The sequence below is a fragment of the Onychomys torridus genome, chromosome 10 (genome assembly GCF_903995425.1).
Source record: "Onychomys torridus chromosome 10, mOncTor1.1, whole genome shotgun sequence".
Lineage (NCBI taxonomy): Eukaryota > Metazoa > Chordata > Mammalia > Rodentia > Cricetidae > Onychomys > Onychomys torridus.
The window spans coordinates 26,641,830-26,655,728 of record NC_050452.1 but is presented as its reverse complement, the minus strand read 5'-3'; the positions used below and the strand labels follow the sequence as shown (position 1 = coordinate 26,655,728).

Sequence of the window (13,899 nt, the reverse complement as noted above, 5' to 3'; positions counted from 1 at the left end):
GAATGTGACTGACCTGCCCCTGGCAAAGTACAGTTGAAATATATACAAATGGGTATAGGGCTGCATCCAGGCAGATATTCTTCTGATTTGTGCTGCCTATGTGGTTTTAAACGCCCCCTGCTTTTGTAGCCAGCATCATCTTTTACTACTGTGCTGTGCTTCAGCGCTCCGAATCCAGCCCACTCCGCGAGGCCTTCTCACACGATGGCTCTGTACTCACAGATGACAAGGGAAGAGAAGCAAAGCTCTGGGGATGCGGTCGCGCAGGTCACAAGCGGATCTGCTGCTAAGCAGAGGCTGAACCTCTCTGCTGCCTCTCTTGACTTGGCCGAGTTCCTCTCTTGGCCCAGGGTTAGTGATCTGGTATGGTCTAGGAGGCTTAGGACCCAGGGGGCGCCTTTCAGCTGCAAAACACCTCGGCTGCAGCAAGCTAGCTGGGAAGCTCCCAGTTCTAAAGAGAGGCTGTTTACCACAAGAGCATAACAAGGGCTGGTCTGACTGCAAGGCTGGGAAGGAGCAGGCAACACCGCGGCCAAGGAGACCCCATCTGGACACTGGCTGGCCAGTCACCTGCAAGCCGCCGGGAGAGGCGAGGATGCTGCTGGCTTGGGTACATGCATGTCTTCTCAGCAACATGCTTCTGGCAGGAGCCTATGGATCTGGAGGTGAGATTACAATTTTTTCTTTCTTTCTGCAGCAACTTAATGAAGCAGAACGGGTAGAGTCCTGGATTTCCCAAACACGGCAGGGTTGGCAGGGAAGGAAGCTTTGGGCTGTTTTCTTGTGATCCTCCGAAAGCTTTTCCTCTCCCCTCTCTCTCCTTCCTTGCTAGAGGCTTGCAGCTCCATCTTTGCCATTAAGAACAAAGACAAGTAGTCACTTTCTCTTTCCCTTTCCCTGAACGTGAGTGGACGGGGCTTGGGAGTTATCGCCTCTATCCCCAGAGTCCTGCCCTTTTAAAGTCCCTTTGCTTGCCGTGGCGGGCGCACAGACCTCCTCCCCTCTCCAACTTCCTCCTGTGGCTCTCGGCCGAGAGAGCTGAAGAGCTGTGGCAGATTCCCTCAGCTGGTTCTCGAATCTTTTCGCTTCACTAAAGCAAAGGCTTTTGTGGGATTCTCTTGGGAGCTGGCGGTGCCTGTTAAACTAGCAGAAGGTGGCCGTATCCGTGCAAAGGGAACATCAGTTTATGTAACACTGACTTCTCAACACTGGGATGACTTCCAGGTCTGACTGCCCAGAGCCAAACTCGCCATCTCCCCAGACCGACCTTAGCCAGGCTTCCTGCACCTCCATAGTGGTCCCAAGTCCCAGAGTAACACCTTGCACTTGTGCAGGCTTTTTAAAAAAAAAAAAGCTAAATCTCTGAGTGTTGTCAGTGGATCAGACGCCGCTAGGGGCATGCACGACTCTCCACTTGCACTGTGAGGTACACAGGGCTTTGCCCCCCGCCAGGCCAGAGAGCCGCACTCAGGGTCCCGGGCGGGTTCCTCTTCCTCACAGGCTGCTTCTGGGACAACGGCCACCTGTACCGGGAGGACCAGCCCTCGCCCGCGCCGGGTCTCCGCTGCCTCAACTGGTTGGCTGCGCAAGGCGGCCGCGAGTCGCCCTCCGAGCCCAGTGAGTGTCGGCCCGGGGAGGCGGGCGGGGTTGGCGGGCGGCGGCCGCGGCCCTTGACGTCTCTTCTCCCCGCCTCAGGCCCTGGCAACCACAACTACTGCCGGAACCCGGACCAGGACCCGCGTGGGCCCTGGTGCTACATCAGCAGCGACACCGGCGTCCCCGAGAAGCGGCCTTGCCAGGACGTGCGCTGTCCAGGTACCCAACCCTGGACCCCGGGGAGGGGACAGCCGCGGTTCCACCCGCCGTGCACGTGCGGCCGCTCGACGCCCGCCCCGCCCCGTTCCGTCCTCGCGCCGTCCGATTGGTCAGAGCTATCTCCAGGCCCGCGGAGCCCAAAGCCCATTGGCCGCCGCGGCATTCGGAGTGAGCTCATCCCCCGCGAGCGCTTGTAAACAACGGTGGGAGGCCGCTTGCTTCTTCACCAAGGCGCCCCGCTTCTAAAGCCTTTGCTGTGTGTACCGTCTGCTGTGAGCCAGGTTCCGTGCTCACAACCTCCGGGAAGAAGCAGTGTGAAAAAGATCTGAGTCACCCAGAAGTTCGGAGACCTGTCAGAGGCCGTGGGGGTGTCCAGATTTGTATCCAAAGCTTTTAGACTTCAGATAACTAAGACGGTTCCCTAGGATTAAATGAAACGATCAAGGTCAAGCGTTTAACACTGCGGTTGGCACGAATCTCTAGCTCAGTGTGGACTGTCTCCTGACGTGAAAACGGGGAACCCTCTGGAGAAATCCTCTGGCAAAGCCAGCTGGGTGTTGGAAGATAGTAAGGACTTGAAGAGACCAAGTGGGAGGCAGGAGAGGCTGTTCTATAAGATGCTTTCCTCACATTTGCCTTGTATCCCATCCCGTCTGATCTTGCCCCTGGGGCAGGCCGGGAGTCGTTTTTTCTTTTCTGTGTTTTGAGACAGGGTGGCTGTCTCAAAGCTGGCTGGCCTGAGACTCACAGAGACCCTCCTGCCCCTGTCTCCCGAGTTAGTCAATTCAAGTGTTCACCACCACTCCTGGCCTGGGGCAGGGTTTGATTTCAGTCTAGGGGAGCATTTTAGGGTGGACCCTCTTCTCTAGTGCCCCCAACACTCAGGTCAGGTTCAGCTGTGGAATGCACTCCGGGTAGGCTCTGATGAGAGCGTTTTCTCGCCTTTCCTCCAGAGACCACTTCCCAAGCACCAGCAGCTTCTACATCACAGCTGGAAGAGAAGTCTGATGCACCAGGTGACGAAGAGGCACAGGTGTTCCCTCCTGCTAATGTCCTGCCAGCCAGGAGTGAGGCAGCAGAGGTACAGCCAGTGATTGGGATCAGTCAGCGTGTGAGGATGAACTCCAAGGAGAAGAAAGACCTGGGAACTCTGGGTATGGTTGCCCCCGCCCCCCACTGCCTTTGTTGGAATTCATCAGATGATGTCATTTGCTGATTGTCTGGGGGGTAGCTAATAATACCTTGTGTCCTGTCCCCCCGCAGGCTATGTGCTGGGCATTACTATGATGGTGATCATCATTGCCATTGGAGTTGGCATCATCCTGGGCTACACTTACAAGAGGTGAGTAGTTTCTCTTCCTGACTCTCTTGAATAGGGCTAAGGAAGAGACACAATATCAGATCAATTTCTTGGTGGCTTTCAAAAGGAAGTAAGGTATTGAAGGAAGAAAAACCAGCTCAAGAGTAGAGATTTGGTTTTAGTCACTACCAGGTGATCTCAGACAGCTAGGGTAAGGACTTGGATACTGATATCCCTTGAAGGAGGAGTCTCAAACTCATAATCCTCCTGCCTGCACCTCTTTAGTGGGATTTATGAGCACATGTCACCATGCTCTGAAGGAGACCAGATTCATTTTGTTGAATTTTAAAATTCTGCTACTAAGATGGGAGTGATGGATGTATATCTGCTATAATCCCAGAACTCAGACACGGAGGCAGGAGGTTTACATGTTTGGGACTGTCTCAAGTAGAAGAAGAGGTGTTGCTTGAGTTTTTCTGTCTGCATGTAATGGTATGGATGTGTACCTCATGAGCACTTGGTACCTAGGTAGTCCAGAAGTGGATTTGAATTTACTGGAGTTGGAGTTGCTACCAACTCTAATACACAGTGAGCTACCCTGTGGGTGCTGGGAATTGAACTCCTGGTCCTCTGGAAGAACAGCCAGTGCTCTTAACTGCTGAACCATCATCTCTCCAGTTCTAAGACATGGTCTTTAATCTCAGTAGGCAGAAGGTGAATTGTCTCTATTTGTAGGCCGATCTGGGTTACAGAGTGAGACCATGGGATCAAAACAAGACATTCTGCTACTGGAAAAGGTTCCTAGCCCCTGGTCTTGCAGTCTCACAGTTGGGGCTTACATTTCCTCAGTGGGATGTTCTTTAGGGTAGGAAGAGAAAAAAAATGTTACAAAAGAATAATCCAGCCGGGAGGTGGTGGCGCATGCCTATAATCCCAGCACTCGGGAGGCAGAGGCAGGTGGATCTCTGTGAGTTTGAGGCCAGCCTGGTCTACAGAGCTAGTCCAGGACAGGCTCCAAAAGCTACAGAGAAACCCTGTCTGGAAAAACAAAAACAGAATAATCCATTTGCTATTCGTTACCCCATATGAAAGTACAAGAGGCTACTTGGGAAGCAGGGATGAACCTGCAGCTGGACCACAGGAGGAGGAATACTTATTTTGAAAGGGCTCCTGAGAAGCCCCATGGGGCAGGCCTCTCATAAGCAGTGGGGTGTGGGTCAAAACCACTTTACAGGACTGGCTATTGGAGAAAACCAGGTATTTGGATAAAACCAGGTATCTGACTTCCAGCCCCAAGGATCCAAGAAGCCTTCTTGTAAGGGAAGTGATACAGTCCAGGAGTACGAGCCATTAGCTGAGCCATGTTGAAGTGCCTCTCAGCCATTATTTTATAAACCCAGGGTGTTCTTTTTTGTTTTGTTTTATTTTTTGAGAAAGGGTTTCTCTCTGTAGCTTTGGAGCCTGTCCTGGACTAGCTCTGTAGACCAGGCTGGCCTTGAACTCACAGAGATCCTCCTGACTCTGCCTCCTGAGTGCTGGCATTACAGGCGTGTGCCATGACCGCCCGGCCTCCAGGGTGTTCTTAGAGGCATGGATTCAGCCGGAGTGCAGATCGAAAGGGGAAGTGTGGTATAATTACCACAGCAACCACGGGTGCCACCTGCTTCTGCTGCTTCAAACACTGGACATGCCCCTGCTTCACTTTTTGTTTTGAGACAGGGTCTCACGTAGTTCAGGCTGGCCTTGAATTCATTATGAGGCCAAAAATAATCTTGAGTTCTTCGTCGTTGTTGTTGTTGTTGGTGGTGGTGGTGGTGGGTTTTTTTGTTTGTTGTTGTTTTGTTTTTGGAGACAGGGTCTCACTATGTAATTCTGGCTGGCATGGATCTCTCTTGGTAGATCAGTCTGGCCTTGAATTCACCGAGAAGTTCCTGCCTTTGCCTCCAAAGTACTAGGCTTACAGACAGCAAGCCTAGCTCCTTGAATTTTTAATCCCCCTGCTTTCTTCCCACGAGGGCTGAGATTATCCTCACAGTCACTCTTAACAGACAAATGTTATCCTTCCCAGTTTTCAGATGAGGAAACTTGAGGCCTTGCCTGTGGTCACACACCCAGAATATGGTGGAACAAACTGCCATCTGTGGGACTGGGCAGGCTGCTTCTTGTTACTAGTCCAAAGCATTCCTGTGGGACCAATGTGTGTGACAGCTTAGCGCAGTGCATGGTACATGGAAAAGACTCATAAACAGCCCTGTTGTGCTTATCTTTAAAATGTGGGTAGTTGACGAGTATTTACCTTTTCTAGGCCTCAGTTTACTCATCATTCGGGAGTTAGAGATGAGGACTGCAGCTCTGATGTTTCGAGAAGGACACAGTTGACTGTGTTGGTTTGAATCCCAGGGCTTCCATTTGCTTGAGCAGATGGTTTTACTGGTTTCTCTGATTGTCCATTAGTCAGACAGCAGAGAGGTTCAGAGTCAGGAATCATGGGCCCAAGGGAGCATCCTGACCCCCAAGACCGAGGCTGTGGTCCACAGAAGGACTGTTGACATGCAGGTCCAGGGACACCTGCTTGTTCATTTAAAAGGTGAAGGGAAAGAGTAGTTGCTTTGCCTGTACAAGCCATTGACCCAAACCATGCTGACTTGAGCCCTGAAATATCTTGTCCTCCTCAGCCTCTGGCAGCATCTGGCTGCCATCCAGTATGTGACAGTTTCCAGACCTTCCAGGTACTCAAAGTAACTGCTCTTAATTCTAAGCTCAGCTGGTGCTCAGTGTAGAAACCAGGCCTTTTTTTCTTTTCGTTTCTCTCTTTTAGGCTATCACGGGACTGCCATGTGACCTTGAGATTACTTTCCTGTAAACTTGGGGAAGGCAGTCACCAGACTGTCACTAACCTCAGACCACCCCTTTCCTTAGCAAACATGCTCTGAGAACAACCTGTTCAACAGGAAACCACATGTGGGTTAGAAACACACTCCGAGCCACCTTCTCCCCACCATTAGGGGACAGATGTCAGGGCGAGAACTGGAAGGTGAATGCCATTTCAGGCAGTTTTTGCTTGGTGGGCATCTTGCCTGTTAAATGGGGATCTTGCTCCCCATACATCCAGCCACCCCAAAAGTATCGTTTGTAAGCAGCAGCACAGTAATCAGATACAAATCTCATTAACAGCTCTTCGTTTCATGCTTTCTTGGTAAGTCAGGCCCTTTCTCTGATCTTGCCCAAGACTCTTCCTAATGAGGAGCTGAGGCCTAGGAGAGTTAAAGTACCTTGTCCCAGGTGCCCAGACTAGACCATGTGTTGTTGTTGTGTTTGTTTCTTGTTCTGTTTTGAGATAGGTTCTCACTGTGTAGCCCAGGCTGGCTAGGAACTCGCTCTCTTATTTATGTGTGTGGGTGTTTTGCCTGCTTGTATGTCTGTGCGCCATGTGCATACCTGGAGGGTTGTAAGCTGCCATGTAGTTGCTGGGAATCAAACCTGGGTCCTCTGAAAGAGCAGTGAATGCTCTTTACTGCTGAGCCATCTCTCCAGCCATGGCCAGGAATTCTTGATCTTCGTGCCTCGACTTCCCTGAGTGCTAGGATTACAGGTACGAAGCATGAGTCACCATGTCTGGCTGGACAGGAAGATGTATCTAAAGACCTCAGTTCTCTCCCGGAAGTCTGTCAAAGCCCAGAGCTTCATCTAAATTTCAAATACTTGGGACAGTAGGAAAAAGAGAAACTTCTCAAAAAATGACGGAGTTAGAAAGCAAAAGAAACAGGATCTTGTTCTGGAATTCCCTCCACTTGTGGACCTATATACAGCACATTATTTACCTTGTCTGGGCCTCTGTGTACTCACCAGGGAGTGAGCTCTGCTGACCCTCCGAGCCCTGATACTTCTTTAGAGGACAATATTGCTTGGTTTAAATCCTAGCTCTGCTCTTGGCTTAACACATCTCTCCCTTGTCGACCCCTTCTCGGACTTTTCAGGTCTGAGGTGACACTAGATGGCACTTAGGTCTCACGAGGATGGAATCGGTGTGCTTTGGGTATACTGTTGTATATCTGTACAGGCACCTTAGGAAACTTGCCCAGAGCAGCAGGGTGGCACATCATGGCTCCTGACTTGGAAAACAGCAGCAGCTCAGAGTAATCATTGAAGAAACCTGCACTGCCTTGAAGAGGTCCCCATTGTTTCCATAACCCTGGGGTTAGAAGCTCTGCTTCCTCACATCTCTTCTTTCTGGGCCAGCCCAGCTTGTATGTCTGACCCCAGAGCAGCCAGGGTACTTCCACAAGACCTGGGGCTTGGCTGATGGAGGGAGCTTCCCAGAGTTGGGAAGGGCAGGCAGGCATCAGGCTTCCTCCTGGGAGGAAGGGCTTAAAGGTGGAGGCAGAAGGAACTAATTTGGCTGGGTCTTTGTCCTAGTAACTTAGGCCACAGAGGTACAGCCAGGCCCTGGATGGGGTAGCTCCCAGTCTCTGCTGAGGGCTGTCTTAGCTCTGCAGGGAGCTCTTATGCTCTGATAAAAAGGGAAGGAAACAGTAAGTCAACACCATTTCACCCCCTTGGGAGAGGAGCTGAGGCGGTGAATAAGCCTTTGTTCCATCTTGGCTGCCCGACAACAGCCCGACTTTCCCCCACCCCCATGGCAGTGAGAGGGTGCTGGGCCGGCTAATGGTCAGTTTAGCAGGCCTGACAGCATCAGCAACTTCATCCCTAGGATTCCCAGGCAGGACTCAGAGCAGGCACGTGGGGTCAGGCATGCTTCCAGGCTCCTAAATGGATGAGGCCCATCCAGACTAGTCACAGTGTCTGCTTCCTTTACTCTTGGTTGCTCTTCCAGTCCCTCTCTCCCTGATTAATAGAAATTGATTTTACCCCTCTAGGCTTGTGTGTGATGAGGCCTGACAGTTATCAGCTGCTCAGCAGGCTACAGACACACGCTTCCTTCATGAAGGAGGGGGCTGAGGACAGCAAGGCTTCTTCATGTAGGAAATGGACAGTGCATGTGTAAAGTGTGTGGCATCCGGCATCCATCCAAGATGTGGTAGTGCTTCTCTTCCTGGGTGACCGGACACTCCTGGTACCTTGGTCAGGTATTCCGGAAGTCGTGGGTTCCTGGCTTGCCATTCTTGTAGACTTTGAATTTTAGCCTCTGGCAAAAGATTCTTGAATGTTTCATTTTTGTAAATCACTGCTAGCTCAGGGAGGAGGATCCTTTACTAAAATAACCCAGACCTTCCAAATGTTTCTGTACATGAGCAGTCTTGAAGAGCATGGCTTTTTATTATGCAGATAGGTGTTTCCTTCCGTAGGGCAGCCAACCACAGCTGAGGGTGACTCAGGGTGTGAGGGAGGGAATGGTTATTCTAGAAGCCCCTCTCCATGACTCGTGGATCTGATTTTGCCTGTGGGTGCTCGGGGAGGTTTTCTGCTGTGGGAATTGATACCCGGTACAGATGCTAATGAAAGATTGGGTGCTGGGCATAGTGGTGCATGCCTTTCATCCCAATGTTGGGGGGATGGGGGGAACAGAGGAAGGAAGATCTCTGTGAGTTCAAGGCCAGCCTGGTCTAAAAAGTGAGTTTTAGGACAGCTAGGGTTACACAGAGAAACCCTGTCTGCCAAAAAAAAACGAACAAAGAAAGGGGGCTGGGAGATGGGCTAGGCCTGGGTTTCCATGTTGAGAAACTTGGTTGCCCCTGTCCCCCAGATGCCATAGGAGGACGAGCCTACCATAACCTTACATTTGGGATCAGATCATCTCTCAGGTTGGGGACTCTGACAGAATATCCAGGGCTCTGGAGATTATCATGTCACAACTCCAGAGAGGAGGGCATCACTAAGTCAGAGGAGTTCTTGTCTTAGTTAGGTACTAGGAGAGGTCTTTGGAGGGAGGTGAAGGCAACATTGCCCTGTGAGTCAGAGCAAACGATCATAACCCAGGAGTTCACGCAGCATCTGCTCCAGTGTCAACAGCAGTTCACATGATCTTCAAGGCAGATGAAGAAACCCAGGCACTGAGAGCCGTTTGGCCAAGCGTTAAACAGGCTGAGCTGGAGCTAGGGTACTCAGTGGTCAAGAGAACTGGCTAACTGAAAGAGAGCCCTGGGTTCCAGTGCATTTGACCTCCAGTACTCCAGTCTCCAGCTCTCATCACTGTCCATCACGTGATGAAATGCAGACTACGGCTGGTCATAGCTATGTCCCTGAGATCTGAACCAGGCTCCTGGGTTTTGTTTCAGTTGGAGGGGAGGTCTGGGCAGGGCAGGGAGCAGGTTCTCATGGAGGGAAGAGGCCCCTGCACTCCTTGCTGTGATGAGGGGGTTTCGCAGCACACAATGGGTAGGACCATCTTAGAGATCGGCCTTGCTCACTGGCTTGGATGACTTCTTGCCCTTGTTACTCTTGGGGTCCCCATCTCCCTCACATTCTCCAGCACCACACTGCAGGGCCTGTTGAAGCCCTCCACCTGGCCCTGGGCCTTCTTCTTGTTGTAACTGTTGACGAACACCAGTGTGTTACTCTTTTTTTTTTTTTAAAGATGTATTTATTATGTATTCAATGTTCTGCCTGCATGTATCCCTGCAGGCCAGAAGAGGGCGCCAGATCTCATTACAGATGGTTGTGAGCCACCATGTGGGTGCTGGGAATTGAACTCAGGACCTCTGGAAGAGCGGTCAGTGCTCTTAACCTCTGAGCCATCTCTCCAGCCCCAGTGTGTTATGCATGAGCAGACAGAGGGGACCTGTGTTGACTTCCTCATCCTCCCACTCCTGCAGTCCCTCGGGGAGGAGGGCGTCTCACTCTTGGGTTTATTGAGATTTGTGGAGGTTTTGCTGGAAGATCACTCCCTCCACTGCATTGCTCTGGCCTCTACTCCAGCATCCTGTGTTGTTTTATCATATCTCCTTCTGACAGGGTTTTCCAGGCAGCTGAGCCCAGGTTGTTGGTTTCAAAGGATCTGCCCTGGGTTCTGGACTGGTTCTGGCATGCAGTTTCTTGGATATTGTGTGTTTGTGTGTGTGTGTGTGTGTGTGTGTGTGTGTGTGTGTGTGTGTGTGTGTGTGTGTTGGGGGCAGGGCAGGGATCCAGTGGCATCCTACATGTGCAGTTAGAAGACCTAAGTTTGGGCTGGGCGGTGGAGGCGCACGCCTTTAATCCCAGCACTCGGGAGGCAGTGCCTGGCAGATCTCTGCGAGTTCAAGGCCAGCCTGGTCTACAGATCGAGATCCAGGAAAGGCACTAAAACTACACAGAGAAACCCTGTCTCGAAAAAACAAAACAAAACAAACAAAAACAAAAACAAAAAAAAGAAAGAAAAGAAAAGAAAAAGAAGACCTAAGTTTGAAGTTGGACAGTGGTGGCGCAGGCCTTTAGTCCCAGCACTCAAAAGGCTGAGGCAGGCAGATCTCTGAGTCTGAAGCCAGCCTGGTATACAGATCGAGTTCCAGGAGGGCCAAGGACAGCCAGGGCTACACAGAGAAACCCTGTCTTGAAAAAAAAAAAAAAAAAGACCTAAGTTTGAATCCCTGTACCACCACGTTTGCCTTAGAGGCTAACTCTGGGTCATAACTTCTCTTAACAGCAGCCAGAGCACAATGAACTTGTTGGAGCCTATCCTGCATCCTTAGAGCATCCCATAAATGTTCTGGGCCATATATGTGTTTATAAAACGAACAAGAACTAAGTTTTTGGGCTGAACAGAGAATGAAGTATTGGTGAAATTATTAAGGCCACTCCATGTAGTTAAAAGGGAGGTTTATTTTGTGGGGTAGCTTACAAATGAAGGGATAGGTTGTAGGGTCTGGCAAAGGTATGGCACAGTCCAGTGGTGTTCTCTGGAGAACTCTGCTTGGTCTACCTCCAACGCCCAGGGTCCCAGAACCAAGAGAGACCTCTCCTCTGGATCCTGGGTCTTCAGCTTCCTCCCTCAGCCCCACCTTGTGGCGTGACCATTACCATTACCTCAGTGGGGGTTGGAACTTCCAGGCCAATGCTGGGATGGCTACCCACTACAATGAAGTGAGATGATTCATACATATATCCATACACACATCCATCCATCCATACACACATCCATCCATACACACACACACATACATACACATCCATCCATCCATACACACACACACATACATACATACACACACACACACACACACACACACACACATACATACATATACACACATACATACATCCTGGCATGGAGTGAGTAGTCTATATAAGCAGAGCATACTATGGCTCAGATGGGTCACTGAGCATCAGGAGAAATCAAAGGCATTGACAAATTTGAGAAGTTTGAAAACATTTCATTGTTTTCCCTTGTTCTATGCAGCCCTGATCCTTCCTGCCTCTGCATGGGTTGGGAATGGTTTGTTTACAGCCTGGGCTCCCACTTTCCAGGACTATAGGATGCGAAGGCAATCTTTAGAACAAAAATTTGTTTTGTGGTGGAGAGGGGCCTGCCTGCTCCTGCAGGTGTAGAGGTCAGAGGGCAGCTTGTGAGATGGGTTCTTGCTTTTGAACTCAGGTCACCAGGCTTGGTGGTGGGTGTCTTTACTTGCTGAGCCATCTCACCAGCCCAAGAAGGCAGGCTTATAGCAGGACGGTCTGGTCCACTTTCCGGACAATTCCTTTGGTTAGGGATGAAGCTCGGGTTGTTCTTTGGGTCTCTGGGATCCCTGGGCTGAAAACAAAGCTCCACCTTGCTTTCAGTTCCTTTCTTCTACACCGTCCTCACCGGACCTCATGTAGCAGCCATCCCCACCCTACAGCAGCCATCCCCACCCTACAGTGGGGAGCAGAGACAAGAGCCAGTAGCAGTGGCTTGTAGTGTTAGGCAGCCTGGACGATGGCTAGCTAATGTCTCGGGCCTGGGCTGGTGTTAGTCCTGGCTTGGTCAGATGATTTCGTCACCAGGGTGAGCTCCTGCTCTGGCTTTGGGAAGTTAATTGAGCAAAGCCATGATAGAAGCACACCTTGAGTGTTTTCTCTTCGTGACAGGGGGAAGGACCTGAAAGAGCAACATGAGCAGAAGGTGTGTGAGAGGGAGATGCAGCGAATCACCCTGCCGCTGTCTGCCTTCACCAACCCTACCTGTGAGACCACGGACGAAAAGACCATCATTGTACACAGCAACCAGACTCCTGCTGACCCTCAGGAGGGCAGCACCCTCCTTGTGGGCCAGGCTGGCACCCCTGGAGCCTGAGCCCCTTCAGTGGGCAGGTGCCCATGAAGACACTGGTACAGGACAGGCCACCCTCCTGCAGCGGGGAGGAGCTACGTTTTGTGTTGTGGTCAAAACCCTATCCCATTTTTCTTTTGAGCGGGAGATGTGACTCCTCATGACACAAGCAGAAGCAAGTGGCATTACAGGAGAGTGTGAAGAGGCTGGGTAGGGTCCCTCAGTGCTCTTTTCTATCCCTTGGAGCAGAATTTGCCTGTGGATAGTGACTGGCACAGTAGCCACAGTGGTGCTGTGGCACCTAAGGGCTTCCACATTGCCTGAACCAGGGAAAGACACCTAAGGTGCTGTACGCCTAAGGTGGCCTCAGCCTCTGTCTTCCCATTTGTCACCCAGGAACTTGAGTGGCGTATACTGTTATTCATAGTTAAGGTCAAACAGGTCATGCATGAGGCAGCATTAAAAACAAAACAAATCAAAACAAAACAAAATATATATATAGTACTTGGGATGGAAGGTCCCCTCTTACTTCTGAGAACCAGAAATGAATTTATACAACAGTCAGAACTTTGGGCTGCAAATAGATTCTAGATGGAGGCTACTGGGTGTGCCCCAGCTTGCTGGCAGTGATGTGCCTTGATAACTGTGGGCCAGGCCTGGGCCCAAGGGACTCTTCCTGTTTTGTAAAGAAAAGGAAGAATTGCACTAAACATTCCACTTAGGAAGACACAGAAGGGCCCACTTCCGTTTTCAGCCTCGGATTTGGGTATTCAGATTGTCTCTCTTTAGGGGTGGATAGGAACCTCTCCATTTTGTGCTGATAAGAGAACAGCTACTCACCCCATGGGAATGATACAGTCAGCATCTGGTGAACCTAGAGTAAGGCCAGAGGCTAGGTACCAAAGGCCTGGAGGGGCTCACGGAGCCCATGGCCTACAGGCCGGTGCCTTCCACAGGGCTGGGCTTGCAACCTGCACAGAACAATCACTGAGGCGCTGGGAAGGACCTTCAGGGTCTCCAGAGAGGGAAAGTGTCTTGCCCAAGATCAAAGCAACTTCTGGATGGCTGGGAGTCCCCACCCGGGTGCTCTCTACTGCCCAACACAGAGAGGGTGGGTGGGGTCCACTCCCTTCACCAGGCTGCTGTCTGGAGGCATCTGTTGAGGGGGGCCTAGACCTCAGGGTTCCCATGGTGGAATTGACTATGGGAAAGAGAACAGTACTACTTCCTACTTTTCTATGAAAGTACTTCTCTGTGTGTGTGTGTGTTTTATATACCTCATTCTGACACCTGTGTATTAACTGTGGGAAACTGCTCTGCATTTGACTTATATAAACACAAAACACGATGTGCTTGCCCCATTTTTGTGGTGCTGGGAATGCTCCCCCAGTACCTGTTCACACCTATGCCTTATCGATCACAGTGGCCAAGTCACTGGGAGGTAGTAATAGCCGAACTGCCACAAACTGCAGTGCCCCCCATCCCCCATTGTCAAGGTCACCATGAATATTTTAAAGTTGAAACTACAAGTCTTCTCTCCTTTAGTGTTCTTTCCAAGGTAGAGGAGTTAGGATGAACCCTCCCAAGAGCTTTTGTTGGGGGC

The 13,899-nt window shown here is 50.9% G+C and overlaps 1 protein-coding gene across 1 annotated transcript; it reads left to right on the top strand.

The window, feature by feature from the left end:
• Positions 1–308: 308 nt before the first annotated feature.
• Positions 309–13,644, top strand: Pik3ip1 (phosphoinositide-3-kinase interacting protein 1). Its single transcript, XM_036200263.1, has 6 exons — positions 309–665; positions 1,501–1,617; positions 1,696–1,815; positions 2,769–2,969; positions 3,079–3,157; positions 12,116–13,644. The coding sequence occupies exons 1-6, from the start codon at positions 596–598 to the stop codon at positions 12,318–12,320; spliced, it is 792 nt and encodes a 263-aa protein (XP_036056156.1). The 5' UTR covers positions 309–595; the 3' UTR covers positions 12,321–13,644.
• Positions 13,645–13,899: the final 255 nt, after the last annotated feature.

Coding starts and splice junctions, on each gene's coding strand:
- Pik3ip1 (XM_036200263.1), top strand. CDS start 596: ATGCTGCTGGCTTGGGTACATGCATGTCTTCTCAGCAACATGCTTCTG. Junction 666..1,500: donor AGGAGCCTATGGATCTGGAG/GTGAGATTACAA, acceptor TCTTCCTCACAG/GCTGCTTCTGGGACAACGGC. Junction 3,158..12,115: donor CTGGGCTACACTTACAAGAG/GTGAGTAGTTTC, acceptor TCTTCGTGACAG/GGGGAAGGACCTGAAAGAGC.